Source organism: Zonotrichia albicollis, chromosome 19, assembly GCF_047830755.1.
Source record: "Zonotrichia albicollis isolate bZonAlb1 chromosome 19, bZonAlb1.hap1, whole genome shotgun sequence".
NCBI lineage: Eukaryota > Metazoa > Chordata > Aves > Passeriformes > Passerellidae > Zonotrichia > Zonotrichia albicollis.
In genome coordinates, this window is record NC_133837.1 from 11,323,640 (window position 1) to 11,347,571 (window position 23,932).

At 46.8% G+C, this 23,932-nt stretch overlaps 1 protein-coding gene and 1 long non-coding RNA gene across 2 annotated transcripts in view; one reads left to right on the forward strand and one right to left on the reverse strand.

Annotated features, from left to right (window-relative positions):
• Window positions 1–10,586, forward strand: part of LOC141731197 (uncharacterized) — a 28,925-nt gene extending 18,339 nt beyond the window's left edge. The window contains exons 3-5 of the long non-coding RNA XR_012583167.1: window positions 46–187; window positions 3,208–3,365; window positions 8,855–10,586. This is a non-coding gene — a long non-coding RNA (uncharacterized LOC141731197). The remainder of the gene's footprint in view (window positions 1–45; window positions 188–3,207; window positions 3,366–8,854) is intronic.
• ABCA9 (ATP binding cassette subfamily A member 9) overlaps window positions 1–22,045 on the reverse strand; it is a 32,484-nt gene extending 10,439 nt beyond the window's left edge. Inside the window, exons 1-26 of the mRNA XM_074554984.1 lie at window positions 21,483–22,045; window positions 19,348–19,457; window positions 18,552–18,768; window positions 17,656–17,814; window positions 17,310–17,410; window positions 16,862–17,088; window positions 15,851–15,989; window positions 15,301–15,486; window positions 13,657–13,804; window positions 12,959–13,130; window positions 12,366–12,421; window positions 11,853–11,963; window positions 10,792–10,967; window positions 10,385–10,504; window positions 9,263–9,401; window positions 8,820–8,910; window positions 8,378–8,517; window positions 7,694–7,813; window positions 6,172–6,367; window positions 4,592–4,758; window positions 3,718–3,845; window positions 3,206–3,343; window positions 2,613–2,726; window positions 2,111–2,281; window positions 1,651–1,761; window positions 922–1,056 (exon numbers count right to left, since the gene is read on the reverse strand). Coding sequence (XP_074411085.1) covers window positions 922–1,056; window positions 1,651–1,761; window positions 2,111–2,281; window positions 2,613–2,726; window positions 3,206–3,343; window positions 3,718–3,845; window positions 4,592–4,758; window positions 6,172–6,367; window positions 7,694–7,813; window positions 8,378–8,517; window positions 8,820–8,910; window positions 9,263–9,401; window positions 10,385–10,504; window positions 10,792–10,967; window positions 11,853–11,963; window positions 12,366–12,421; window positions 12,959–13,130; window positions 13,657–13,804; window positions 15,301–15,486; window positions 15,851–15,989; window positions 16,862–17,088; window positions 17,310–17,410; window positions 17,656–17,814; window positions 18,552–18,768; window positions 19,348–19,449 — 3,564 coding nt within the window. The 5' untranslated portion in view covers window positions 19,450–19,457; window positions 21,483–22,045. The remainder of the gene's footprint in view (window positions 1–921; window positions 1,057–1,650; window positions 1,762–2,110; window positions 2,282–2,612; window positions 2,727–3,205; window positions 3,344–3,717; window positions 3,846–4,591; window positions 4,759–6,171; window positions 6,368–7,693; window positions 7,814–8,377; window positions 8,518–8,819; window positions 8,911–9,262; window positions 9,402–10,384; window positions 10,505–10,791; window positions 10,968–11,852; window positions 11,964–12,365; window positions 12,422–12,958; window positions 13,131–13,656; window positions 13,805–15,300; window positions 15,487–15,850; window positions 15,990–16,861; window positions 17,089–17,309; window positions 17,411–17,655; window positions 17,815–18,551; window positions 18,769–19,347; window positions 19,458–21,482) is intronic.
• Between the last annotated feature and the right edge of the window lie 1,887 nt (window positions 22,046–23,932).

Sequence of the window (23,932 nt, forward strand, 5' to 3'; positions counted from 1 at the left end):
TTCAGAAATGCTTTGAAAATCTGCTAAACTTCTGATTCTCCCCAGATGAAGAGATACAGATGTTTGGCTTTGGGAACCCTGGTCCTACACCAGAACATGTCACAGCTCTCAGTACACAGAGCAGATTCTCCTTCCAGATGTCCTGTCCCAGGAAAACATCTCTGCTTTGGGTCCCAGTGGAGAGGAGGTGAGTGGGACAGGACAGAGGAGACTTCACCCCTCAGTAATTTATCATTTATCAGCAGTGTTGCACATAGCTGGGGGTTTTGTTAAAGTCTCAGCTGACTTTCCACCACCCCCGTCAACTGAAATGGAGTACAGCCCCTTGTGAGTATTCTAAATTTTAACTTGGGGTTTTTTTCCATGCAAAGACAGATCCGTGGCTTCAGATTTTCTCTTAGGATTGGTCAAGCCAAGCTGATTGACTTTGTGCTTGCTCCATCCTTGGCATTCTCCAAGGCCAGTTTAGATGGGGCTTGGAGCAACCTGGTCTAATGGAAGGTGTCCCCTGACATGGCACGGAGTGGAAGGAGATGAGCTCTAAGGTCCCTTCCAAACCAAACCATTCCATGATTCCATTCTATGACTCTGCATGGAAGGAATTAAGAGTTTTTACCTAATCCACAGTCACAGCTGCACAAGAAGTCACCCCCAGCCCTAATGAGCAGCTGGAAAATGAGATCTGAGCTGAAAGAGTCGTTTAACGACACGCTCTGGAAAATCCCACCCAGGATCAGCCTTCCCAGCCTGCAGTGTGTGGTTACTCCCAGATTTTGGGGCAGTTGCCCCCAGATTTTGGTGCAGTTACCCCAAGATTCTGGTGCAGTTACTGCCAGACTTTGGGGCAGTTACCCCCAGGCTTTGGTCACGAGGACCCAGGGCTGCGTTTCAGGCCTCTCCTTGCCCAAAAGCACCACTCACATGGGAGTCACTCTCAAAATCGAGGGCAAAACCCATCAGGGGGTACACAGGAACCAAGAGGGACAGAACGTAGAGGGAGACGGGGCCGCCCAGGGTGTCGATGATGTTGCTGATGATAACAGAGATAAAGCACACCTGAAAATAAAACAAGAGGGTGACTCAGCTGATGGGAAGGGTTAAACTGCTCCTTAAGACTGTGTGGGTCTAGCTCTGCTACTCCCTGTTGAATTTATAGAAACGGACAAAAAATTGGGAAAGATTAGACACAGAGAGGACTCAGGAGATTCTCAGCTGTCTCTGTCTGAGGGTTGGCTGCTGCTTTGGGCCAGCTGGGGAGATTCTTCCCAGGCACAGGGCTGATGGGATTCCATCCTGTTCATTCCCATCCCAATCCTTGGCAATAATCCCCCTCCTTCCAGGTCAGGCTAGCCTGGTGGGTCCTGTCCCAGCACTTTACATCCCTTGGATGTGGGGTGTCAAGCAGAGTGATAAATCCATTTTTTGTCTCCATTCCTGCACCAGTTCAGGCTGGATCCAGGTATTCCCCCGTGTCACAGCAGGATTGTGGCAGCAGAACATGGTGACACAAATTCAATACAGAATTGGCTGCTATGAATCATACCCAGGTTTTTGCTCCACATCTCTGCTTGGTGTTTTGACATCTAGCTCATCCTCAAGATCTCAGCATGTCTGCAATCCCTGCAGTGCATTATCCAACCATGTGCTCACCATTATCAGGATGAATGACCAAAGATCAGAGCTCCATCCTTTGTGAAATCTGAAGGAGATCAGATAGATTAAGAGAACGAGGGAAATTCCATGACCCAACATCCCCGTGACCTAAAGGGAAAAAAAAAGGCTTTTGTTGGAGAAAATGGAGTGAGGTAAACCACCAGAAACCCATCTATAGCAACAGGGAGCAGTGGAAATGATCACAGAGTAAGATCAGGGCATTTAGAAATTACCACAGTTTTACTCTGAGGTGTAAAGAATACATTAAGGCAAGATTTACTGCCTTTTATTTCCAGCTGGAGAAACCCAAAGGATAGGAGGTGAAACAAGAAGGTCAGTAAGAGGACCAAGAGTGTTCTAGCACCATCTGCACCCAGAGTGTCTCAGCTGCCCCCATACAAAATATTTTCCCTCAACCCCTTCCAAGCAAAGCACCAAGGACCAGAATGGGATGTACCAGCACGAAGGTGATGCTGGCACTGCCAGAAATCTTGTTGCTCATGGCAAACGGGAGCCCAAACATGGAGAAGAGCAGGATGCAGCAGAGTGGGATGTCCACCAGTGCCTGGCCACACCAGTAGGCCGAAGGAAGGAGCCCCGAGATCCTCAGCTGGGCACGAGCTCCCACCTGGGAAGGCACAATTTTAAAGGGTAGTTTATTGCCTGTGCATGGTTGGCCAACTGCACCCATGGGAATGGCCCCAGGAAATGAACAGGGAATAAAATCACCGTTGTGATTCTGGGGTAAAATTCAACCCCCTTTTGTCTTTCAATATTTGGTGCTGGCTGCAAAACTTCTCATGGGTCAAAACACCCCAAGCTGCCAATCACAGCTCAGTTACCTCAGAGGTGTTTTCCAACCTAAATGATTCCATGGTTCTGCACTCAAACATCCTTCTGGCAGTGCAGTTGTGATCCCTTCTGCCCACCCCAAACCTGCCCCATCCCAAGGAATTTACCTTGCAATCCTGCGTGTAGCCCATGGCAAAGTGAGGAGGAAAACCAGGGAATAACAGCAGTGTATAAACGAAGTACACGGACATAACATAATCCCAATATTTTGGATTGTTCATCTGAAAAGGGAAGAACAAAGCATCAGTGGAAAATGCCTACAATTCATTTTACCATTCATTTTACTGCATTTCTCATGGACTACATACAGGGCAGTATGAACAAAAAGAGGGATTTGAAACCAAATTTGGGAAGGTTTTCCCAAAGCAGAGCCATGCAAAGTGCTTGCTGGTGAGGACAGATGGGTGGTGCAGGACACACTCCTCCATCCCAGACTTGTGGGGAGCTCCCTCTTCCACCAAATGATGAGCCAAAGCTTGAATAACGTGCTGGAGAGAATAAAGAACCGCCTGGAGAAACCCTCCCAGCCACCCTTTCCACCCAGCAGCCATTGAGACCCACACGGGAAAAATCTGATTTTCCTGAAGGCAAACATGGTGGTTCCAGAGGCACCGTGAAGGAAGGTGGATTTACATGTGACAAAATCTGATGGATTAGTGAGACTTTAAATGGTTTTCTGACGGCTTTTGGCTTCACTTACAGAGAAGAAGGGGTGGCTCCAGACCTGGATGTGCCTGGTGGAGTTGAGGGACCTCAGCAGGGCGTTGCTGATGACGTTCACCAGCACTGGGAAGCAGTTGACAGCCTCCAAGTGGCACAGCACGGTGAACCTGTAGCTCTTCAAAGAGCAGGAAAACAAGGTGAGGACTCCTGGCTTTTCTCACCTGCAGGGAAGCAGTAGAAAAGGAGCACACCAGGAAAATCCAGCCCTGGAACAGCTTTGCTTATGCCTTGTTTGCTAAAAAAACAAATTATGAGGTATTGGAATTCTGTATTGCTGTGCTAAAAATGTATATTTTGAGGTGGAGGGTCAGGGAGATAAGGTCTCCTCTAGCATGGACTTCACTGCTCAAAACATTTCCTAATTTTCGTAAGTAGTAAATTTTTGTAAATAGTCAACAGGGCCATCCCACAGGGAGAGCTGATGGAGGTACCTTGCTTAATTATTCAATTGTTGTGAGGAGACTGGAGGGAGAGGAGAAAAATCCTCACCTGATCTTCACGGAACAATCGTAGAGCACCGTTGTGTTCTAGCTCCTCTGTGATATTTTCCTCCTTTGCTATTTCCACTGTAATATCCTGGCTCTGGAGCAGATGGACTAAGTCATCAATGTTTGTGCCTGGTGTGAGGACCAAAAACAGAGGAATTGTAACACTGGGAAACAAAAGAGTCTTTGATGATTTTATTTTTATTTTATTATTTTAATTTTTATTTTTATTTTTATTTTTTAAATTTTTTAAAATTTTTATTTTAAATCCATTACCATCAAACAAAACCAGAAGAAATCTAATAACCATGGGGATCAGCCAGCACATGTGTGCTGCATCATTGCACATTAGTTTTTGGGAAGTTAATGGATTTCAGACTGAATTTTTGCATTGTCCTTTTTTCCCCTAGCCTCTCCTGAAGTGCTACAAAATGAAGTTTTTGCACTTTTGGACCTGTCTGATGAAGATACCAGTGTCATTCTCTGGCTGAATAATATGAAATATCATCCACTCATGGGAATGTTGAAGGTGAAACTCTGGAAGCAGCTCATTATCTTGACCCAGCATGAGTGAGCCTGGAGTGTGGTGCCTGCCTTGAGGACCCTACACCCTGAAATTGCTTGGATAGAGACCTGGATTTGTGGCAGGGAGAAAACCTTATCTCCGTTTTGCACATCTCCCATCAGGGTCTCACCAGCTGCCGAATCCACAATAGGTTTCCCCCACAACCCTCTAAAGACAATCCCTCCTCCCTTGTTAAATCCTTCATCCCCTCCTTGCATCCTCCTCATCCACACCATCTGCTCTGCTCTGCATTTTCCTTTGGAGCAGCAAGAACCCAGAGGTGGGGAGGATGAGGAGAAGGCTCTCCCCTCACCTGTGTGGTTGTAGAGCAGGAGGGTGGTGGTCTCCAGGTGGGATTTCCTCCCCAGGGGCAGGAAGTACCGGGCAGGAGAGAGCTGCCAGGCACTCACACTCTGCCAGCCTCCCAGCACGCACAGCTGCACCACCAGAGGAAGCAGAAAAACCACATAGAGCAGCAAACTGCGTGAAGAAAGAGATGAATAAACAGTCTGAAAAGTGATATTCAGCAGAAGTGCCTCCAGAATGCATTTGTGTGCTGGAAGTGGTGGATGATATTCAGGTTACCCAAAGCTCTGTTGAAAACTTTTGCCAATTTTCATAGAATCATGGAATATTCTGACTTGGAAGGGACCCACAATGATCGAGCTCATGGCCTGGACATTCCAAAAATCCCACCCTGTGCACCCCAAACTCTCAAAGTGGTGTCCAAACACTCCTGGAGCTCTGGCAGCCTTGAGGCCGTGACCATTCCCTGGGGAGCCTGGGCAGTGCCCTTGGGGGAAGAACCTTTCCCAAAATCCAACCTAACCCTCCCCTGACATAGCTCAAGCCATTCCCTCAGGCCTTGTCACCAGAGAAAATTTTATTTCCAGAAGTCTCAAACCTTGATCATCCACCAAATGATTCAAAATGTAGCAGGGAGAGAACCTCAGATCCAGACTGCTGAGGCCCTGCTCAACTTTTTAGGGCCATGAAATGCCTTTCAAACTTCCTTTAGATACAAGTTTCTCATAAATCAGCATCTTCCTTTAGTTCCTTGTACCCTACCAGGAACTCCAGCTTGAACACCAGTGGGGCCAAATGAGTTCAAGCAATGGCAACATGAGAGAATTAAAAAAAAAAAAGAAAAAAGCAGAGGAAGCCTGAAAGCACTCTCTGTACACACTGACATTTTAAAACTTCTTCCATTTGACATATCAGTATTTCTAAATGATTCTTTTATTTCGAGAGAAAATGGGTTTCTCTTGCATAAATTATTCAACATAGAAATGAAAATGCACAAAAGGGAGATTTTGTGTTACTGGCACTGGAAAGCAAAAAACTATCCCCTCCTCTGAGTGCAGATGACCGAGATCCTTCCTAGCCAAGACCTCATATCAATTAATCCAAACTCATGGAAACAGGGGTGTGGAAGTTGTCCCCCCTGGTGTGACCTTGTCCAATTCCAGACGTCCAGGAGATAACCCTGCAGCAATGGATTTGAACAGCTTGGGCTGCAGTGTGCTCCAGCCAAACCACTTTCGGTTGTTCTTGTCAGAGCCCTCTGGAATTCATCAAGGTTACTGGGACATAAATTGTGCTAAATTAAGAAAGAAGAGGCTGAGAAACAAAATGCCGAGACCGCAAGAATTAGATAAAGGCTGTGAAAAAAGTGAAAGTCAGTGAAGCACTGGACTGTAACCAACCACACATCCTGAAAAGTGCAGAGCATGAGGACAAGATAGGCACCAATCAAGAAACGTGTGATTAGTCTGCAGTAGGGTTAGAATGTATAAACAGAGCATAACGTAAACAATAAAGTGGCTTCTGCTCAATCACATTGGTTAATTGTCCAGGAGTCCTGCTGTCCTGCAGAACCCCCTTGGGACTTACATGGACCGCAGGTTCTTCACCGAGCTCTTGAGCTTCAAGAAGTGCGCCCATGCCACGGCAGAGACCTGCTGCCTCCAGAGGGCCAGGCCCTGCACTGAGGCCATCCTGGTGTCCGAGAGCAGCAGGGAGCCTGGCCTGGCCTCCTCAGGACTTCCTGGGGCTGCTTCTTCCCACTCCTCCCCAGGGACGTGCTCATCTGCAGAGAGTTTCCACGTGCACATTTATGTCCAAGATTACAGAATGCAGGGTGCCCCCGATGTGGGGAGTGATTGGCACCTGACTCCAGTGATTCAGAATGCTGAACAATTGCTTTATTAAACTATTGTCCTGGATTGTCAAGCAATTTGTATTCTATTTGCCAATGTATGGCAGTTGTTTTCTATTCAGTGGGCAGTTTTCCTTATCTCTTCTACACCCATTCCTCCCTCTGGGCAGACATCTGCTGATAACAGCTATTGGATGTCACTGCATGGCTGACAAGAACTACAGCATCCCACTGGGAGATGTGAGCCCAGAGGGAGGAGCCAAGCATTCCTACCTGGATATAATCTGGAGATTCTGGAACACCAGCCAAGCATTCCTGCCTGGATATAATCTGGAAATTCTGGAACACCAGCCAAGCATTCCTACCTGGATATAATCTGGAGGTTCTGGAACACCAGCCAAGCATTCCTGCCTGGATATAATCTGGAAGGTCTGGAACACCAGCGCGGCTTCTCCACTGGGTTTCCCAGAGGAACAGCAGCTGCCTCTTCCCCTGGATCTTCAGAGGCAGAGACTGCACCTTTCTCCAGGATCCCTGCTCCAGCAGAACCAGCCCTGACACTGCAGGAGGGCTGAGCCACAATTCCAATGGGACTGCTGCCGACACCCTGACCCACAGGGTGTCAGGTTGTGTTCTGACTCTGGCAGTGTTGGTTTGTTTACTGCATTGTTCATTTTATCTTTTTATTTTCTTCCCTAGTAAAGAACTGTTATTTTCTTCTCCCATATTTTCTTGCCTGAGAGCCCCTTAATTTAAAATTTACAGCAATTTGGAGGGAGGGGATTTACACTTTCCATTTCAGAGGAGGCTTCTGCCTTCCTTAGCAGACACCTGGCTTTTGAAACCAAGACAATACTATAATGTAATAAAGAGATACTATACTACAAAGAACACTAAAGAAAAACCTGTGACTGTCCAAGACAGCCAGGACACAGCTTTGAGTCGTTGGCCAAGGAAACAAAACAATCCTCAGCAGAATCCAGTTGACAAATCCCTCAAGTAAACAATCTTCCTAACACAATCCACATGTGCAAAGACAACAGGAACAGAGAATAGAGACAAGAATTGTTTTTCTCTGATGTTCCTCACTGCCATTCCCAGGAAATATCCTTGGGAAGTTGTGCCTGCCTGTTCTCTGTGAAGAGAGCTGCAGCTACATAAGACCAGCTTCTAGGCTGGGATTCATGAAAGTTTAAGAGGCACCTTTGGAGGTTTCTGCAGAGGAGCTGATCTTTGGCTGTGGGTTGTAAATTGTACCTTTTTGATTGTCCATGGCTTCTCCCTCCAGCCTCAGGAACACGTCCTCCAGGGTCGTCATGCTGACTCCATAGTTGATAATTCCCTGCTCAGAGCAGCTGTCGAGGCCTCTGAACAGATCTGGAGGGCAGAGATAAAATAAAAGTGTTAGCACAGATATCCAGACCACTCTGGCTCAGCTGAGCCAACCTGACTGGAGCATCTCCAGTGACAGAGAACTGCCAGGACACTAAGGTGTGGAGGAAAACAAAACTTCCTGAGCCATCCTCATGGAAGGTGATCTTCTGCTTAGCACCAATATTTCAGACCGTTTCATCCTCTGTGGGATGGCCAGGCTGAAGTGATGGGCATGGTGGGTGAGAAATGGGCATGGAGCAGCTCAGGTTGTGTGGGGTTTTCTCTTATATCTGTCTTTGCATTTAACAGAAAGAGAACTGAACTCTCAGTAACACACGTGGCCCAGTTTAGCCTGCAGGGTTTGTCACTGCAAACTGTAGAAAAGCATTTGTTCCACAGTTTGATCTTAAATGTATGATAACATTGTGGGGGAAACCCAAACTGCGATGGTTTTGAAGTCTTGATGTGACTCCTGTAAAAAAATCTCCCTTTGCATTTCTCCTTCCACACATTTGTTTTTTTTTTCTCTCTCTATGAGTAATCCTCAATTATTTTCATATACATTACCTGGGAATTTATTAATGTTTTCTAAAGGCAGTTTATATCTCAGTTCATACTGGCTGTGTCCTGAGAACGTGGCATTGGGGATGTACCCTTTCACCAGAGATGTCAGATTCTCCAGGTCACAAGACTCACTGACATGGATCCTATAGTGTGGAAAACAACACAAACACTTAGGTTTGGAATAAAAACAACCCAAACCCACCCAGACAAACAACATCCACCATTTTATGGATGCATAAAAAGGAAACTCCAGAATTCTTCATTCATTCCCTCCTCTGGATTAATTAACCCTAACCCTAAATCTTACTGCTGTTTCAGTTAATGGAGCTGGATTTTAATGCAGGCAGTTTGTTTGTTTTGATGACATCTGCTCTAAGGTCTCATGAATTCTGGTGTCCCCTGGTACTTGCATGTTGCCAGGTATTGCTGGGGCTTAAGGAGATACCTTAAATGATAGCAAATCCCCCATTTCTTCTTCAGGAACAGAGAAGAGCCAACACACTTCAGCCTCCCATGCGAGATAAAAGCCTTGCGGTCTGGAGAAAGGAAAAACCAGAGGAATTTCTAGTGCAGAGCAGCTGCTGCCATCTTTTGGGGCTTTGTGCTGCTGGGTTATCTGTTGTAGTGTGTTTTTATGCTTTATAATGGTTTTGCCTTTGTATGCCCTTATTTTCCCCAAATGGTTTGCCCCAGATTGTGTCCTCTTTCTCTACCTGTGTAATCTCTCTCCTTTGCTGGGATCATCCTAAATCCAGGCTGATGGGGATCAGCCTGGCTGCCTCCTGTACCCCCAGGGTATGGGAGAGTGCCCCCCTCCCTGCTGTCCCCTGTCTTGGGGCTGCTGTGGTTCCCTCAGTTATGCCCCAGGGATGCCCCAGCAGAGCTCACCTGCCAGGATGTCAGCCTCGTCCATGAACTGGGTGCTGAACAGGATCACCCTCCCCGCCCGCTGCTCCCGCAGGAGGCTCCACACGCGGTGCCTGGAGAGAGGATCCAGCCCCGCCGTGGGCTCGTCCAGGAGCAAAACCTGCAGGGAGGATGGGATCAGACATTCCCCGTTGCCGGAGTGGTGGCATGGCTTTGGGGTTTTGGGGAAACCCAGGGCACTGGGAATATTTCTGTGTCTGCCCTGGGGTGCTCTGACCCCCAGGGGAGCTCTGACTTTGACCCTCATCCATGGAGAAAGTTTCCTGGACTTCAAGATGGACTGGAACCCACAAAAGTGTGAAATAGATTATAGAGAGTAGTGTAGGTGTGTCACTTAGGTGGGAAATTTAGATTTTAGGATTTTTAGTATGTCGTGGATGGGAGCAAGATGGAGGGCACAGGGTGTCATCCTGGGTTTCTTCTTCATGCTTCTTCTTCCTCCTTCTTCATGGGTTTGGGTGGCATTTTGTAATTGGGAAAAGTCCCCATTGCAGGTTTTTGGGGATCAGTTATTGGGTTAAAAGGGAAATAATCTAGGTGTCAGTTCTTAATTGGATAGTTTAGCATTAAAAGACCTTGTACCAAGATGTTGTTGGCCATTTTTGAGGTGCTTTTCTAGCGCATGAAGCCTGGTGTGGACAGCGTGCAAAACTCTAGATAAGATAACAATAAACAAGAACCTGAAGACCAAAAAGATCAAGCGGGTCTCTCTTTCCTGACACAAAACTGCTCCAGGAGGGTCTCCCCCAAAAGGGGAGCCCCAGAGAGGGCCCAACCTGAGTCCCAGAAGTTGGGGAATTGGCCACAGGTACCCCGACAGAGTTTGGGGTTCTGAAGGCAAGAGACTCTGGGCATCTTTCAGACAAGGGGGCTGTGAGAGCTCAGGGAACTCTGTCTGCTTCAAAACTTGGCTGGCAAGGTGGGTTATGAATTTAAAACACAAAAGAAGTTATGAAATTTATTCATTCTAATTATAAGCACTTTAAAGAAGTCAGAAATCCTAGAGCCAAATTCATGCTCAAGGTTTTAATTATGCTGGACCTGAGTATTTCCTACATCACAGATCCATGCCTGCTGCTTTACCTGGGGGTTTCCAAGCATGGCTATTCCAATGGATAATTTCCTTTTCTGTCCACCACTCAGTTTTTCAGCTGGAGTGTCTTGAATGTTGCTGATATCCAGCAGTTCCAGAATCTTTTGCACCTAGAACAGCACAAGGATGTCCATTCTCAGCAGCCATTGTCCTTCCATCCTTTATTAGGGGAGATTTAGATTTAAATTAGCCATCAGAAGGAAATTATTCCCTGTGAGGGTGGGGAGGCCCTGGCACAGGGTGCCCAGAGAAGCTGTGGCTGCCCCTGGATCCCTGTAAGTGCCCAAGACCAGGTTGGATGGGCTTGGAGCTTCAATTTCCAGAAGATCCAGGTGGAATCTTTGACCTTCCCAGTGCAAAAGGAGTCTCTGTGGAATGGAGGGGAACACACACTCACCTCTTGCTCCACCTCTTTGGACTTGATGCCCTTGATTTCTGCAAAGGTCTTCAGGTTTTCTTTCACTGTCAGGACCTCAAACTGCGTGTTGAACTGCGGGCAAATCCCAATCATCCCCCTGATCTCCTCCCTGTCTCCCATTTCTGAGAGTTTGTAGTTGTATATGGTGGCAGAGCCTGTTCATGGGGATAAATGGTGTCCTGGGTTGGAAAGGCAAAATGTGGCTGGGGGTAGCAATATTCTGGCAATATTCTATTGGCATCTGTTAGAGGTGGGGCAGTTATCTGCTGTTCATTGAGCAGTTTTTTCTTTATCTCTTCTCAACCAATCCTCCCTCCAGGAGATCACTTCTGCTCATGGGCCATTAAATATTAATTATCTTCTTTTCATGGGTCATTAATTATTAATTATCTTCCGTCCATGGCCAGTCAGTGTCCCTGCATGGCTGATCCAATCCCAGCATGCCATGGGGAGATGCTCCGCCCAGGGGAGGAGCCAAGCATTCCTACCTGGATCCAATCTGAGCTTTGGGACACCCCAGCAGCCTTTGCCCCCTGCATTGCCAGAGGAGCAGCTTTCTGCTGCCCTGCATGGCCAGAGGGAGCCCAGGCCCATCTGCAGCAGCCCTGGAGCTGCAGAGGAAAACTCCCCCCTTGTGCAGGATCCCTGCTGCAGCAGAGCCACAGCTGGCACTGCAGGAGGGCTGAGCCCCCATGGATGGGGCTGGGACACCCCCTGGCACACGGGGGGCAGGGCATGGTCTGGCTCTGGCAGTGTTGTTTTATAATAGTGCATTTGTATTCTTATATTTTCTTTTAATTTCAATTTGTTTTTCCTAATAGTGAACTGTTATTCCTACTCCCACATCTTTGCCTGAGAGCTCCTTAATTTCAAATTTATAACAATTGGGAAGGAGGGGATTTACATTTTCCATTTCAAGGGAGGCTCCTGCCTTCCTTAGGAGACACCTGGCTGTTCCAACCAAGACAGTGGGATGAGGGGGAATGAATTGATCTTTAGAGCTTTTGGATCAAGGCCACCCCATCCCAGCCTTGTCCTACCTTCCGAAGGCAAGCTGAGCCCACTGAGCACGTTCAGCAGCGTTGTCTTTCCAGCCCCACTGTGGCCCAGCAAGGCGGTGATCTGACCCTCATAAATGCTTAAAGACAGACCTGGAACAAAAATAACTATCAAGTCTTGGGAGAAATGAGGTTTGTATTGCCCTCCCTCACTGTTAAAGGCAGAAGTCAGAAAGTATACAAGAATTAAGTGATAATAATTAGCCAAAAGAGCATTGAGTGGGGCAAAGCTCTGCAAACATTTAAAGGCATAAGGAGTTGGTCTGTATTTATCAGAAAAGGCAGAAATAAAACAATTTTTAAAAAATAAAATATTTCTTCTCTTTAGTCTTATTAAAACCAGCAAATTAGTAAAGATTAAACAAAATAGTGATCAGTCACATCAATTAATATTTGACATAAATTTTCAAGCAATGCAAGCATTTTTTTTCATTGACTGTTTGCACAAAGGTGTCTCCTTGTCTTTAGCAGGAATCAATCCCACAGCTTTCATACCTCTTAAAGCTTCTGTCTTCTTGTCCTTCTTATAGACTTTTTTAATATTGTGGAGCCTAAAAGGAAGGTAAGGAGGTTATTATTTGGGGATTTCTGTTAATGCTTTTCAATGCTGCCCTTTTACATTTTTATGGACCTTAGGTTACAATGACAGAAATGGCATGAAGTAAATAAGAAGTGCTGGGAAATAAAGCTGAGATTTAGAGGTTTGACAGGCTCTGTGCCCAGGTGTGAACATCCCAGTCTGGCACCAAAATGGGGCACCAAGACTGGCAAAGACAGGGCCAAGCCCATTGCAACACTTTCACAATGGGTTACCCTCTTTATTCTCCCTTTTGTCCCTAAAGAACATTGAAAGTCCATAACAACAAAAAAAACCTCAGTTTTTTTTAAACATAAATTTACCTAAATTTCACCTTTGGTGACCAGTCTGAATTATCTTTTTATCTCTAATTTTTCTCTGTGAAACAAGAGATTTTTTTTTTTTTGCAACAGTCTCACGAACATGGAAACAGCCTCGAAAAGTCCAACCCAAGCTGATGGAAGGAGTGGGGAGCGCTAAAGCAGACACAAGCAATCCCTTCTCTCTGAACCTGATGGCCTCTTTGCCCAGGAATTCGGGGGGCACAGGCTCCACATCGTCCCCCAGGAGCTCCTCAGGGTTTGCTGTGGCTCTGGGCACGTCCCTGCTGGAGCCTCTCCTGCTCCTCATCCAGTACGAGGCCTTCAGGAAGAACAAAGGAGGGGCTGGGATCCCATATTTGCCTGCCAGGAAAGCACAGAGATGGCCTGACATCAGCCAAAGGCACAGCCAAGACACCATGCTAGGCTAAACTTTAAGGAGTTTCAACTAGCACAAAATTGGTGCTTTTTTCCAGTCAAGCCCCTGCCAGGTTTGGAGCAGAAGTAGAGGAGACAAGAAGGGTGGCTCAAGGGAATTATGTCATGAATTCAGTGGTTTTTGTAATGAATTAAAGTATTGTCCTACACGTTATTACACTAAACAAAAAATCTCATAATACTATTATTACACTATACAAAAAATCTCATAATAATATTACTATACAAAAAAATCTCATAATTAGAAAGTAAAAATATTAAATTTAAATTGTTAAATATTTTGTTGTCATTGATTCTCTGAATCTGGCATGTGCCAGAAACAGAAAAATCACGACACCATAAATTTCTTTTAGTCCAAACCTTATTTTTGTTGAGTCCAAGAAAGGAGCAGCCCATAATTTCCTTGATATAGCCCATGCAATCCATGTAAATAAAAATAAATCTTTCCTACCTGGCAGAATTTTGTCGAAATACAGAGCCAGCAGCATGTACAAGACTGAGTCAAACACCAGCAGTATGTAGGTTGAAAATAAAAAGTATGCTTCCTCCATAAGGTTGGAAAAGGAGAAACCTATTCCATATTTCTCTAAATCAAAAATCTGAAATAAAAGAGAAAGAAGAATAAATTTCAGGCTGGAAAAATATGCAGATGCTACCAAGCCATGGATGCAACTGTTTTTTAAACTAGAAATAATCTGCAGTACTGATCAACTGTTCTTATTTTCTCTCTAGAGGGGAGGGGGAATGAATTAACTCCATGCAGAGATCTTCATGCTTTTATCCAGAATTTTTCAGAACAATCCAGAAACAGAAAAAAATATCAGAGTTTTAGAGGAGATCAATTAAAAAAAAAAAACCTGATATGGGCACTCGATGTGACAGAGTCATGACAAAAATGTTATAATTTACATAATGATTTATTTAACCATATGGCAAATCAACAAAGTCAGTCCCTTTTTTCTGCTGCTGCAGAAATCTCCTCTCCCAGGCAGATTTAAAAAAAAAATAGATATCAAGAAATCAAATATTAGATTGCCAGAGCTAGCAGGAGCTGTGCAGCTATGACTAATGGAGAAGTGGGAACTGGATTTCTGCAGGGTGGGGATGGAGGAAGGGCAGCAGCAGCAGGAATCCATCCAGAGCTGCATTTGCACCGTCCCTGCTGCCGGGAAGTGTAGTAAACCCCTCAGGTTTAGCCAGGGCCCCTTGGAGAATAGAATGCTGACACAGCGGCAAAGAAGTTTCCTGTCTCCAGGGACATCCGCCTTGTACCTTATCCCTATAGCCATGTAAGGCAATATTGTGTTAAACCCTACTATTGGTCACTTATGGTCACTCTAACACCTTTGCCATTGGTCAGGATTGGATCCAGGCCAAGGGTATAAAAGTAGCACACTGTACCCCTACTAACTCGGAAGAAGAAGAGCTGAGACCATTCACGGACCCCTACAATAAAGCCATACTCGTGGAACAGCCAGCGTCTTCTGCTTCTCCTCTCTCTACCGTCTGCTGGAGCCTTAGGCCAAGGGAAAAGCTACCTAGCAAGCAAAGCTGAAATCACAAGAGCTGCCTGATCACTAAGAGCTGAATATCTCCCTGCTTGCTAGGGGCTAACCCGCGGCCTTGGTCTGAGAGCGAGCTGGCTTCTGGCACCCAGTCCCCTTGGGGACTGAGCTCTGGAGCGGTAACAGCTTGCATAAGATACGACCAAGCAAGGCTCATTTAGGGAAGGAGCAGGGGAAGGGCTGGGCAGCCAAGGATGCTGTCCCTGATGTTCCCGAGGATAATGGGGCTGTTGTGTGCAGGATGGGGACATGTGGAAGCTGCAGATGTGCACAACAGCAGATGTTTTGTGCCAAGGGCCCTGTTTGTCTCTGCATTCAGCTGCTTTTGAAGCAGGGGAATGGGATGGGGGTGTTGGAGCCCCTCAGTGCTGGCCAGCACAGCTCAGCTCACCTGGGGGCTGTGCAGAGGAAGGGAAAATGCCTGGGTGGTTTCCAGCTGGATTTCTGAGCTAAGGGCAGGAATTCCTGCACCTTTCTCCACCAGCAGGGGAAGGAGGGAAGGTTCAGCTGCAGGGGTGGTGCCCCCCTACCTTGACAATGCCAATGTTGAAAGCAAAAGGACACATCAGACCAAGGAACCACTTCAGGGGATTGGGGACTTCTTCTATCAGCACTGCCAGGCTCAGGAACCCGAAGATGAAGATGATGAGGAAGCCTGTGGAGCTGGCAAGCTTGGAGGTCCTTAAGAGGGAGCAGAGCATGAAAACCAGGTGGACCTGTAAGGACAGGGCTTTCCTTCAATCACTGAAAGAAATAAATATTCTAAACAGCAGCACTTCCACCTGCCAGGCATCAGATCTCTGCTGAGCTGAGTCTGTGTAATAAAACCCACTCAAGCCCTTCTTAGTGGGTTGATCTGAGTTTCAAACTGTGCCTTTTGTAGCCAAACAAGATCCTGTCAGCCCTTCAGGCTGCAAAGCAAATCTCTGCTGCTGGCCTGGAAAACCACTCAGGTGTTCCAGCCAGCGTGGCCCACAAAGCTCCTGAGCCCTGTGCAAAAGGCTCTGGAGCAATGCTCAGGCTCATCAACAGGGTAATAAATCACGTGGGGAGGAAATCTGGCTTCAAAGCCGGACTTACACACGCCAGGCCATAGAGGAAGAAGAGGAGTAAGACTGCCGGGAAGCTGCTGGCGAAGAAGCGGTGGCGCAGCACCAGGGCCGTCAGCAGGCAGGAGAAGATCAGCACATAAAGGGAGTACAGCAAACTCCAGGACAGCCTGGGGAGGGACAGGTGCCATCAGCCCTGGCGGTCATTAACGCCTCTGCTTACAGCTTATCCGTCAGAAGTGTTTAAATTGAAATATTGATTATTTCCCGTGGCAATAATTTCTTTTTCACGTCCTTAGGTGATCCAGCGTAGGAGGAAATGCCCCAGACAGCAGAGGACACCACTGCCATGCTCAACCCTCTGGATGAGGAACTGAACAAATGTACTGATCAGTTGCATCAATTAATACTTGATGTAAATTTTCAATCAATGAAAATATGTTTTTCCTTGACTGATTGAAGTATTTGCACAACGGTGTTTCCTTGTCTCTACCAGGAATCAATCTCACAGAGTGCTGGAGAAAAGTTATAAACCCGTTAAACTCATTCATTGGCTTCTCAAGGGCCTGTCACTGTCATATTTTCTGAAAAATCCCATCACCAGGATTTCTTCTCCTGAGAAGGCGAGAAGCCTCAGAAAAAAAGGAAAATAATATTATCTCATTGCTTCTCCTGTGTTTGCTGCTTTGGAATGTGCTTGGAGATTGTTTATCCAACAGGTGATTGTTTCATCAGTTTCGTGTGAATTGTTTTTATTTAATGACCAATCGCGGTCAGGCTGCGTCGGGACTCTGGAGAGAGTCACGAGTTTTCATTATCATTCTTTGCAACCTTCTGTCTGTATCCTTTCTCTATTCTTTAGTGTAGTTTTAGTATATATTTCTTTAATATAATACAAGTACATAAAATAATGAATTAGCCTTCTAAGAACATGGAGTCAGATTCTCAATTCCCCCTGCGTCCTGGGGGCTCAGAAAACACCACAAGTGCCCAGGAACAGGCTGATTTTTGGCAAATGTGTCCCAGTTAAAAAAGAGCTCACCAAAATGAAATGTCTTGCAGGCCCATGGTCTTCATCAATTCTTTGAGCTGCTTCTTTTCTCGTGTGACATTCCTGGATAAGAAATACATGAAGGGCAAGAAGCACATCACGATAATGACCATGAAGTAGCCGTACTCCAGGCTGATGGAGAACATGATGCTCTGGGACTTCATTCTGGCACCAGCAATGGATTCCATTTCTTCCCAAACAGAATGATTTGTCACCATCTAAAGGAATGCAAGGTCAACAGATCAGTGTTTTGCTTATTTCCTGCAGTGGGATGCATTTATACAAGGAATATTCTGCTTCATCCTCCCTGGATTAAGTTCTAAAAGCAGCTTTATTTTCTGACAAAGCCATCCCTTGCTATTCCCACAGCAGAGTTTGCCTTTCCTATATTATATTTAAAATAAAAGGATGTCTCCATCAGTTCCTAAATTGGATTTACCTCTATAATGGCAGCATCAATGCTGGACTGCAGGGACAGGAAGCCTTTGTACCAGTACCTTGGGCTCTCACAGCTCTTCAAGGAGAAGTTATAGCAGGCATCTGCAGGGCAAAGGGCATCACACTAATGAAAAGTGATTAATTTTCATTATTAAATGTAATGACAAGAACACACTGGCACTATGGGAAAATCTTCAAATGGACAGTAACAAGAAAAAAACCCCAATTCAAACCAAAAATAAACCCAAACCACAATTCATTCCATCACTTAACAAATGTGGATTATTCCCACTCTGTTCACACCAGGCATTCTCATTCCACACCCTGAAATTCTCATTTTGTATTACCTACGTCTCCAATGACTTCATTAGGAAGAATCACATGGGTGGTAGGAAACCTGAGGTGGTAGGAGAAGTTGTCCTTAAATACAACTCCTATAGTTTCCCTGTTTGAAATCCAGGCTTTCTCCATGGCTCTCTCATCAGCCACTTCCACTAGTTTTATACCTGTGGAGTGCCAGAAAAAATATTGCTGTGAGATTTTGTGAGTCTGGAATTGTGTCCAGAGGCGTTGAGGGCATGTTCTGCTTTCTCAGCACTGCAACTCCTCCTTTTCCAGTTCTCACTTGCCACTCTTGTGCCAGGGTCGGGGCAGGAACAGGTGAGAGGCAGGATCGTAGAAAAGGCAAAAAAGACTTTATTCAAAAGAACCGTGTGGTTTTTATAGAGTGGTACAATAGGTTCTATTCTATTGGCTAACTAACATAAACCTCTTTCTCACGCACTGTCCTTTAGAGGAACAGAAAAATAAAGTAGAAAACCACCACCTGCAAATTGTTTATAGTCAACAAGTTATCACATCTTTCCAGCTCCCTAAAACTTCTCACAAGCTGCTGTTTGCCGTTTCTCTCTGTCCCATGGCATCCACACTCACTGGCCATGGAGGCAGCTCTGAATACTTCAGACTTTACCTGTTGAGAAGAAATACACCTCAAAAGAATGCTTTTTAATGTGTTTTAAAAGTATTAGGGAATATTAGGTAAGGCAGAGCTTTCCAGTTCAGAATGGCACACTGGCCTCACAGGTAGTTTAAATCCTACAGAGGAAATATTTGTGAAAATGGAGGATTCAGGATGAATTTTAAACCATCTCCTGACCAAAGGCATTGAACAACCGCCACAACACAGCACGCGCGCAACAGCTTCAACAACGACAAAATCCAATATCTAAAAAGCAAAACCCACCCGTCATGACAGAGCTGGAGGCCACTTTGCTCATGATGTGCCTGGTGGCGGCAGTGACCGGGGTGAAGGTGACGGTGGCCCCGGTGGCATTGAAGGCAGGGTCGTCCAGGTAGCCCAGGTGCTCGGCGGGCACCTCGGGGTGCCGGCTCTGCGTCATGAACACGAACCCGGACACGATGAACACCAGGGGCAGGAAGAGCAGGGACAGGATCCACTCCTGCACCAGGGAGAGCGGGGAGGAGAACGTCATGGCAGGATAGAAGCAGGTTCTTTGTGGGATTAAAATGGGAGCGGGAGGAATTCAGTCGTTGCTGGATTAAAATGTAAATAAGAGGGACTCGCTCACACCCATTTCTCAGGTGGGAATGAAGGGATTCTCTGCATTGTGCCCATCACCTGCTCCAAGAGCCCATCTGTGCTCTCATTTGTCACAAATCAGACATAAATATCACCATTAAAAAAAATAATTTGAGTCTCCAAGTGTTCATTACCAGGCAGGCTTCTCAAAAGTAGTTAAAGTTCTTTAGGTGGGGATGGAGAGATTCTCTGCATTGTGGCCATCGCCTTCTCCAAGAACCCATCTGTGCTCTCATTTGTCACAAATCAGACATAAATATCACCATTAAAAAAAAAAATTCAAGTCTCCAAGTGTTCATTACCAGGCAGGCTTCTCAAAAGTACTTTAGGTTCTAATTTTACCCAAAGAAGTTGGTGTCTAGGGGCATGCAGGGATTGGCCACTCTCAGTAGTTAGCTACTACTTTTATTTTGATTTTTAATTTTTAATTTTTTCATACCTGAAAGCTCTGCGTCTTCATCCTCCACTTGATCAGGACATTTTTCCACAAGAGAATTTTAGTTTGCTGGAATACACTTATATTCCTCTGGACTGTCTTCATCTTTGAACCTAGAGACAAATTCTTTTTGAAAATTGCCTTCAAATACATCAAAAGCCAAACCAGCGGCAACTGGTTTTATTTGCACAGTCCTTGCAGATGTGCAGTGAAGCTTTTTCTCCCTTTTTACAGCAATAATGAGCTGAAGAAACTCAGATGTTGTATGCTGAGCACAACCACCCCCGCAGCACAGGGTCCAAGAGACCTCATCACCCTCAACACACTCCAACCCTCACAGCTCAGCTGCAAATGCTGATAGAAATCAGAATTTCAGGCTTCCATGCTTCAGCATGGGGAGTTTGGGAAGAGTTCATCATTTATTGATGAAATATAAAGGGACTATCACATTACATGACCTAATAATCTTGGGTGGGCTCCATATCCAAGAAACAACAACAATATAGTCAATTAAAATCCCTAAAATCCTTTTGCTTGCAATTTTAATGTGCTTTAGGCTCAGCACCAAGAAGTGTTGAGCAACTCCTGGCTGTGGTGTGAGCTGAGCTCTTGTGTAAAGCAGCATCTGCTGAAGGGACCTCGGAGCTAATAGAGAGCAAATTCTTGGAAGTGCGTGGGAGAGATGTCACTGGCAGGTTATTAATGAGAAATGAGATAAAACTGAGTGGCCACGAGCATGCACTGAGGTGTTACTCCAACAGACAGGGCAGAATCCTCAAAACGACACGGTCCAAGCAAAACAAGGATTATTTTGCCTGGTTAATGTGGGAACTGAAAGAAGTAAAGCACAAAGCTGCCTGTCAGATTTCTGCAGATGAGACTTGTGCTTTTAACCATCCATAAAATATCCATGAGGACCTTTAATGAGCAAAAGGATTCAGTAGCTCTGTTCACATGGCCAAAGTGCTCTGCTGTCACATCTGGAGATAAAATCTGCTTTTCAACAAAATCCTGATCTTCTCTAAGTGATTCTCAGGTAGAAAAGTCAGAGGTGTTACAGATCTAATCCCTTCAAGCCTTCCTGTCATAGGGAAGGAAGATGTACGTTGTGTTGTTCCCCTGGGGGACAATGCCTCCTGGTGCTGACAGGCAAAACAGACTTTATCTTCCTCCAGATATTTCTATTCAGCCCTCAGGGGCTGAATCTCTGGATGTGATGAGACAGCAGGCACTGAAATGCTGGAAATGCAGCTGCAACAAATGGGCTGCAAACACTTGCCCTGGCTTTTGCCACCATCTCTAAACAGAGTTTTTCCTCACTGATGGTCTCACTAAACCCAGGTGTATAAAATTTTGAATTTAGTGTGTAATAACCTCTAGACTTCTTTGAATAATCTGTGGGTTTAAACTTGCTAATATTTGGTTGCTTTTTCACCCCACAGAAATGAGGATCAGGAGGTTGAGTGTCACCTGCACATCTCCACCATTGCCACGGGGTTGGTGTCACAGCTAAAGTCCCTTTCCAGGTGGATCTAAGGGTCCCATGGAGTAACCTCAGCGGGCTGACAGTCCCAGGAGATCCTGGGGTGGAGAGTGGCACACCAGGAGCTCATCCTGGACATGTCCCATGTCCCCTGTGTGGTCACCCCTCAGTGCCCACTGACCCTGTGCTGCTGCAGGGTTTGGGCAGCTGGGGAAATGTGGCACAACTGATTTCTTTGCTCCTGTGGTATTTTAGGAGGATTTTTTTAGAGCATAAGATGGACAGAACTTTTAAATCCAAACTTCAGCTTACACTGAAGGTAGGGAAAGAAACCTGCTCCTCGTATGTCCTGGATCATTTAAAATACTGAGCTGGAGCTGCTGCCTCCTTGTAGTGCTGAGAAACACTGGAAATAAATCTCTGCCACAAGCTGAGCTCCATTTGTGTGTTATTTCATCTCAAAGCAAGGTTAAGAAGACTCTGTTGCCTTTAAACACCCCTAAGCTTGACCCATCCTATTAGAAAGATGCCCCATGCCTCACCAACACATTGTACCCTCACCTGCTGTTATTAACAGCATTATCATTTACTGGCGGTTTCATACCTTCAAAATAACATTTGCTATTTAGGTTTAGGAAAAATGCTTCAGCCTTACCTCAGCAGGAAGGTTGCAGAGGACTCCAGAGCCTGTCCTGAGGAGCAGAGGTGCTGAGCCTCCCTGGGCTTGACTGGCTCTCCCAAAAACTCCCAGCTCTCTTTTCCCGTTTTTTCCCCCCTCAGGCACTTCTGCAAAAGACATTCCTCACATCATGGGTTCTTTTGTTCCCCTGGCTTCCTTGTCCTTCCTCCCTGGCCGAGCTCCAGCTTTATTTGTGTCAGAAGAAGCAAACAGAGCACATCGCTGTTGGGGCACTGGAGCGCCTCGTCCGAAAAGTTAACGCGGGACATTCTTGAGTGGTGGCCAGGAGAGGAAAAACCAGCCCCGCAACAAACCACACAGAAATCCTTTCTCTAGCAAACTCTGCTGTGTTTCTCAGTGCAGCAAGTGGGGCTGAAGTCAACAGAGATGTCACAGCACAGCCAGGGGAGGACAAAAGGCAGCAAACTCTTCCCGTGCCATCAGCCACAGAGCAGGAGCAGCAGAAAAGTGCTGCCTCCTGCATAGCTGCAGCTCTTCCAGCTAAAAAACATCTTGGAAGTGCTGAAATAAATGTCTCCTGACTAAGCCTGCACTCCTAAAGGGGATGGGTTTGGTTTCAGCCCAGGCTCTGGAGCGTGGCTGCCCAAAGCAGCATCCTTAGGCTGAGGAACCAGGGCTGGGAGGGACAGGAAGACTGGAGCAGCTGGATTTGCTTCCTCCTGCTCTGCCTAGCAGGAAAAAAAAACCACCCCTAAGGTTTAAATCCCATTCAGATGTGTCAGAGCGAGGCAGACAGCAGAGGTGCAGGAAGTCAGGGCACAGGATGGAGTTAAACCTGTCACAGAACATCTCCTGGGTGTCCAAACCTTCTCCTTCTCTCCTTCCTAAAGGAAAACCAACAACCCTAATGTGAAGAGGGGGAGCTGCCAGGCGCCAGGCAGTGAATCTCAGCCTCCCCCCTGCCCACTTCCTTGGCAGAGCCCCGATGTTGGGAGAGCCAGGTGGAAAGGAGAACTCCAGGGTGTGGGTGGCTGCTCTGGGCACTGCTCCTGATGCGGTGCCATCATCATGCAGCCCATCCCTGAGCCAGGGCAGCCACCTGCTGGTACCTGCTGGCCCACATGCAGTGCCCAGACAGACACACACCCCAGCCCGCAGTGCCCAGACAGACACACATCCCAGCCTGCAGTGCCCAGACAGACACACACCCCTGCCTGCAGTGCCCAGACAGACACACACCCCTGCCTGCAGTGCCCAGACAGACACACACACACCCCAGCCCGCAGTGCCCAGACAGACACACACCTGCCTGCAGTGCCCAGACAGACACACAGCCCTGCCCGCAGTGCCCAGACAGACACACAGCCCTGCCTGCAGTGCCCAGACAGACACACAGCCCTGCCTGCAGTGCCCAGACAGACACACACCCCTGCCTGCAGTGCCCAGACAGACATCCCAGCCTGCCCAAAGCTCCTGCAGGATTCTCCCTGCTGTGTCCCAGCCCAGCACCACCCCTGCCTGCACCCCCAGCATCACCCACAGCAACCAGGGCAGCTCAGGGCACGGTGAGGGTCCTGCTGCTGTGTCCATCCCATGGGATGGCACTGCCCCTGGCCTCCAGTGGGTCCCCAGCCTTTGCCAGAGGGTGCTGGGGGACAGGGGAACAGGGCACAGGGGGAAACACCTGGATGCAAGGAGTTCCTGTTTTGTTTAGGTTTTTTGTTTGTTTGTCTTTTGTTTTGTTTTGGGTTTGGGGTTTTTTTTTGTTTGTGGGTTTTTTTTTTTGGTTTTTGTGTTGTTTTTTTTTTATTTACTTTTTACCTCTAGCCCTGGCAGGCAGATAATCCAAGAGGAGATGCTGACCTGCTCAGACAGGGTCAGGGTGATGGAGCTTGCTCCCCATCAGTTCCCTCCCAGGCACCCACCCTCTCTTCCCAATGACCAAAGCAAGGCTCAGCCTGCTGTCCTCCTTCAGCTCTATTTTGGGTCAAAGCACACCTTATTTTGATTCTAATTAATAACTGGCTTTAACAGACAATGATAAAAGAGCTGCCAGTTTTCATTACATTTATCCAGCCGCTGCTGAGTCCTTTCCTCTGTCCCTGGCCCCAGTGGGGGGGATGAGATGGGCCAAGTTGGCCTGAGCTGGAACTCACGGCAAGAGCAGCTGAACTCACAGCAAGAGCAGCTTTTGGGTCAAAATTTGGTCCCTCTCTCTCCCAGGAATCAGGCTAGCTGTGCTGACCACATCCCACCAGGCAGAGGGTGAGGATTCTCAGGGCTGACAAGGCAGAGACCTGGTGTCCTCCTGCCATGGATGAGAGAGGTGTCAGGGCCTCCCCAGGGTTTGCTCCTGGTTCTCCCCAGGGACTGAGCTCCTTTCCCAGCCCAGTGCTCCTCACAGCCTCGGGGTCAGGAATTCAAGCCCCATGAGCCACCCTGAGCAGGGGCACGGATGAGATATG